The 6,000-nt window shown below is 41.3% G+C and overlaps 1 protein-coding gene across 1 annotated transcript in view; it reads right to left on the bottom strand.

The window, feature by feature from the left end:
- Positions 1–631: 631 nt before the first annotated feature.
- The window catches only part of MED13L (mediator complex subunit 13L), a 155,883-nt gene continuing 150,514 nt past the window's right edge, over positions 632–6,000 (bottom strand). The window contains exons 26-31 of the mRNA XM_075830155.1: positions 5,536–5,694; positions 5,237–5,407; positions 3,707–3,855; positions 2,821–2,982; positions 2,490–2,602; positions 632–2,345 (exon numbers count right to left, since the gene is read on the bottom strand). Of these exons, the coding sequence (XP_075686270.1) occupies positions 2,213–2,345; positions 2,490–2,602; positions 2,821–2,982; positions 3,707–3,855; positions 5,237–5,407; positions 5,536–5,694 (887 nt within the window). The 3' untranslated portion in view covers positions 632–2,212. The remainder of the gene's footprint in view (positions 2,346–2,489; positions 2,603–2,820; positions 2,983–3,706; positions 3,856–5,236; positions 5,408–5,535; positions 5,695–6,000) is intronic.

The following is a 6,000-nucleotide window of genomic DNA, read 5'->3' as shown; positions in this document are numbered from 1 at the left end:
GTAAACATATCCTCACAGTATTGTGTCAGCTTCTCCATTAGATAAACCACTTCAGCTGGGATTAGTTTTGGCAAGTTGACTAAGCACAACAAATAAGACTACACACGAACAAAAGTGTAGGTTCACTTGTTCAATTCTCAATGGTAGGTAGATGACAAATTCACACCCAAACCAACAGACCCATGGTAGTCGCCAGCAGTACGCTATTGCGCTGCTGAGCAATGCCAACTTAATGTGGGCACAACACACCAGAGGTCAAGTTGTACTAAAAGGCATCCTGATCAGAGCAGATATGAGAACCTGAATCACCAGGCAGATAATTGTACTGTATAGCCTACATGCAGCTGGCGCCTAACACTGTTTTACTGGATGGCATATGCATCTTTACAATTTAAGATCGCACATTCAGCAACCACATGTCCTCTACTTTTAATACCCTTTCCAAATTAGAATAAAGATCATGAATGCTATACAGTTACTGCACCCGAGCAACTTAAAACCTCCCAATGAGTCGCCTTCATAGTCAACATGTTGTTGCCGAGTTTGCATATATGTTTTTTAGGTCTGTGTGTGAATCAAAAAAACTCTTCATGTTACTAGCAGGGTATTCTGTCATTGGGATTAAGGATTGAAATGCCTGCACTGGACTTGTATAGCATCCCTGATGGTGTGTGCGGAAAAATACTGCACCAGCATGTGGCCTGTGGAGGCAGGGAAATGACTTGTGAGAACAAGCCCTAAAGATACTTAGTGGACACCACATTAGAAAGAATTCCAGCATGTTGGAATATTGTGGCTGGAGTTTAAGGCCTTATTCACACGAACATGTTATACGTCCGTGCTACACGCATTATTTTCACGCGCCTCGCACGGGCCTATGTAAGTGAATGGGGCCGTTCAGACTGTCAGTGAATTTCACGCAGAGTATGTGCGCTGCGTAAATCTCACGACATGTCCTATATTTGCCCGTGTTTCGCGTAGCATGCACCCGTTGAAGTCCATGGGTGCGTGCAAATCGCGCTCGGCACACGGAAGCACTTCCGGGTGCCGCGCGTGATTCGCGCAACAGTAGTAAAAAGAATGAATGAAGACAGAAAAGCACCGTGTGCTTTTCTGTTTGTAAACATAAAAACAGAGTGTCAATGATGCCGGCTGCGCGAAAATCACGCAGCCGAGCACCATATGGTGATGCCACACGGACCTTTTGCACGCGCAAAACGCAGCGTTTTTGCGCGCGCAAAACGGACACGTCCGTGTGAATAAGGCCTAACTCGTCATTTCCCTTCAAATAATTGCACCAAATGGCAGCAATGGAAGGCTGGTAACATGTATGTGATATGGGCATTTGTATCTACTACTATAGTGTGAACATTTTCAAAATGTTTTAACTACAAAAAAAATTTAGTTCTGAAAGTAGCTTTCAATACAAGGCCCATGGAATGTAATTTACACCATTAGAAAGACATAGCTACCTGATTGTCACTTCCGAAGAGAACAGAAATGGATCAACGTCTGACACGGCATCAACACTGAAAACTGATCATGTGGCCTTAGCTTTGGCTACCGCATATACAGAATAATTAGATACTGAATAAGGAATACTGACAAGTTTGGCACAAAACAACTTTTCCTACTGTCAGAATGCTACCAGTGAACTCATTCAGCACAAGGGGCTTGAACCAAAGTAGAGCTGGATATGAAACACCACATGTAGGAAATGGTAATATTCTTGGCCTAGTCCGGGCTAGAAGGAAAGAGCAATCTGATTTAGCGGCATAGAAGTGCTTAGAGAAGCTGATACAATAAAGGAGTTGAATGTGGTGCTGTATACTCGCAGCTGTATACATACTGGTCAGGGTCTCCCCAGTGCTGTACTATGTGTATCATTCTTGCCTAGTTTATTAGTGAATATGTCGCTGTATTATTTCCTATCAAAGTCGCAGACTGCTTTGATCTATTGCTGGATGGCCGGGGTCCTTTGTTTGACACCCCCAATTTATTTTGCAGGTATACATAGCCCTGACTTGCTTATTTCCAGCCATGTATTTATTACTGTCAGAAGAATGGATTTTGCTTAGTGTATATTTTGTGTTGCACAGAAACAAGTGTTCCAGATGAAGTGCATTTCCTCCATGCAACAGGTCCAACAGCCGACTTTAAACATGGCAATCCCAGGGAACTCTGAATGTCGGGCAAGGCAGGATGAATGTATTCAGAGAATGTCCATGACCATGTTATACATTTGCGTGAGCACCGTGAAGTGAACAGGTAGGCATGACGTTCGGTCCTGAGTAGCTGGGTTACACGTCAACCATGAGAGGGCGTTGTACTGCTCAAGCACAAACCTAGACAAGTATAGAGTAAAAACATATTAGAACAACTGCGGGTGTGCTTTCCATCAACTCACTACAAATATATACGTATACAAGGCAAGTGAACAGTAGGCCATTCTGTTCTTGCGGTCATTGTAAAGCAGCAAGTGAAATTACCTTAATACATCTGATGTGGTTTTGGAATCCAAAGGATGAGGAACACGTTGTGAAGTGCGCGCAGGGATGAGCTCATCATTTTGAGATATAGAAATATGATGATGTAGTGAAGCCTGTGGGTCAGTAAAACAGACGACTTATTCGTATGAAAACGCAATAGAAAGCCTTATATACCTTACCATTTGATATTATATGCAGTCCTTTATTCTCACTCTTTACTACAACATATAAAGTAAACTTAAAATGTAGTTTGTTTTCTAAATCCTCGGCTTGACCATAGTTTTCAACCCCTTTTATAACATCAAATGGAAAACGCAGATGGTGTTTTTACCTTTAAAAATAAGGGACACTGGTTTTGCGCTTGTGGGCATGAGGACCAAAACCATTCAGGCAGGTTTTCTGCTTTGGCTGTGGAGACATAATAACCAAGAGCCAAAGGCTGCTGCTTCAGTTCTTCTGGCGTCTCCCTAGAAAGAAGCCTCTCTCCTTGACTCTGTGATAAAAAGAGCACAACAAGTGAGTGCAAAGATTGAAAACCACACAACAAAATGATACGAGAACATATGCAGTCTAGTACTGACCACATAACCTGCCACGGCTGGGAGAGAACTGCTGCCAGCTTGCATGAACTCATCCTATAGCACAAGCATGGTAGTAAACGGTGCCCCGGATATAGACCAAACCAATTTAGTATTTACCTGCTTATTTACTTTCCCTCACAGATCCTGGATATATTTCTACATTTACATCTACGGATTCTCTACATACACATCAATATAAAGATGAAATCCATAGAGGGGAAATAAATATCTCAACATTTCGTTCTTTAGATTGTGGGGATGTAGAATGCAATTTCTTACCCTAGCTGCAAACAAGACTAAGTCACGAAATGAAAACCTCTGTAATAGCAGCAAACAAAACGTTGTCTATATTACATATTCGTGATCTTCCTCTCAGTAAATAAGCAGACTAGTTAAAACCACAGCACATAATACATTGCTCAATGCCCTAAGGTAAACTTACAACACACAGCGCTGTGCCGATAGTCATAGGGGAATTAGCACATTACTTCTCGCTTTTAATGGGAAATTCCCACGAAGGTTGAACAAATTAAGCATGTTCACCTTTCAGTGTGGACTGATGATGCTCATACATTTCAAAGCCTCTATATACAGACGTCTTAATGGTTATATATTTGGTGGTTCTCCGCAACGTACCCGACTATGTTGGAAGTGTGATCCACCTCCAATTCCTGTTGGAGATCCTGGAGAGGAGTTTGGAGGAGAATGCAGATTCCCTTGAATTAAAATTCCTAGGTCATTTTCCATGTCAGGCATGTCCGGGAATGGCAGATCAAACATATCATCTGAAACAACATAGTTCACCATAATTTACAACAAGATATTTAAGCAGATAGATATGTATAGCTGTGTGTACACACACACACACACACACACACACACACACACACACACACCATGTAAATGTGCCCCAAAATTGTGTTCTAAATAGGCTTGTTGGAAATAACAATCTTCAAACAAATAAACACACAATAACTAGCGATTGCTGCTCTACACATTATAATGAACACTACAGATTCATGGCAAACATAGGTTAATGGTAAGCTCCTTGATGGGAACAATTAATAGCAGGAATGTCAAAGAGAAAGGACCATTAACAGTTATGTACAACACTGGCGCAACGTATAATGAAGTATTCACAAAGATTTAATGGCTAATTTAGCAAATCGCTCTGAAGGGCAAATGAAAAACAGAAGCTGGGTCGTTTCCAAGAAAGAGTATCAGCCATTTTCTTGATATGGAATCATATTTTGACATTGTATAGAAGTCACATGCATAAACTGCAATATTACAATAAGCTGTAAAAATAATAAAAAACTAAAATTATAAAAAGTTAAAACCAAAAACAAGAAAGGTTTTTTTTTCCAATTGAAAAAAAAAACCCTATTAAGTTTAGGCCATTACAATATAAGTTGCCCCTTTAAGACTTTGTCTATAACCCCTGTCCATAAGGCCTATTAGGAGGGGGATTCCTTGCTCTGGACCCGCTTCTAGGTGCCAGAATAGATAGTTGTTCTGCGAGAGCTGCTCCCGTTCTGCTGAACTGGTGCGTCCTTGCATTACATGGACAGACATCCAATTGAATAGCCAGCACGGAACGCTAAACTCAGTGGAAACGTGTGGCTGTCCGTGGCTTACCCCGGCGATGACAACTGATCGCTGGAGGTTAGATAATAAGGGCTCGCAGCCAACAGTTCTTTTATTTAAGAAAATGTTTTGGTTTCTTTAAAAAGTTGTCTCCATGAGATAATCCCTTTAAGGATTGTAAAACCGTTCCACGCTACTTCTCTTACTCACTAGGTAGGACTTCAAAATAACATTTGTATAGGACTAGAATTTAGATCCTGTGTATGTCCAGTGGAGACACTTTGCACATAGTTTTCGAATAATAACCTTGGATTGTACCAAGGACCAAATGAAAATAATATAGAAAGATATTAGTCCACACATGCCGAAGCTCATTTTTTTCTGGTTGAATGCGCATGAGTTTGGAAGTTACAAATTGGCATACAACCCCATAATAGCTGGTACTGTTTATTGTACCTGTGCTCACGTGCATGCAATTATGTGCAGGGTTTGACCAAGTACCCTACTCCGTAAAAACTTATGCTCCAGCCCGTCTTGCGAAAACAACCACATAAATTATTTCGTCTCAAAACTACTTACCATTATTAAAACCATCTTCGTGTGGATAATGACTAGGAGCAACCTGGATTGTAGCTGAAGTAGGAAATACTAAGATGTGGGTACAAGATGCATCTTGTGGGGTGCTGAGCTGAGAGGTCTGCAGATTCAAGGCTGTGCTGCGACCAAAGACAGATCCCATAGTAACTGCATCTGTAGTGGAAATATTTAACATTAGATTAGAATCAGTCTGAATATAACTTGCAAAAATATAAATATGGGAGTTACAAAAGTTCTACAAAAAAAAATAATATATAAGAAATAAAAATCGACCCATTTACCTGGCATCACATTAAATGATCCTTGTGGCTCCATTGCTACAAGGCAGGCACTAAGAATAGATGGAGAGTCTGCAGCAGAAATGCCACACATTCTACATGCTTCTTTTAGCTGACGGCTGATGTTCTGCAGTGAGCATTCTCCCAGCAAAATACTCCAGTCTGTAAAACATAGTAAAAGTAGTAAAGATAAAGAACATATAGGGCAGTTTCCTTAAATGGGTTTTCCCACAGTCAACATTTATCACCTATCCACAGGATAGGTGATAAACATTTAAGGGCTGGGGGCCCCACCACCAGGACCTCCATCGATTTGTAGAAGATCTCTAGAACAAGGGCCCTGATCCCTGCGTTGCCCTTCACTGCACAATCGCAGTAACGTTGCGCATGTGCCCTACCACCCAATTCAATGTCTATGGGGCCGACGAAAAACGCCGAGCGCTACACTTGGTTTTCTCAGTTGGCCCC

Source organism: Rhinoderma darwinii, chromosome 1 (genome assembly GCF_050947455.1).
Source record: "Rhinoderma darwinii isolate aRhiDar2 chromosome 1, aRhiDar2.hap1, whole genome shotgun sequence".
Taxonomy (NCBI): domain Eukaryota; kingdom Metazoa; phylum Chordata; class Amphibia; order Anura; family Rhinodermatidae; genus Rhinoderma; species Rhinoderma darwinii.
The sequence above is the reverse complement of the archived record's forward strand: the minus strand, read 5'-3'. Positions and strand labels throughout refer to the sequence as shown.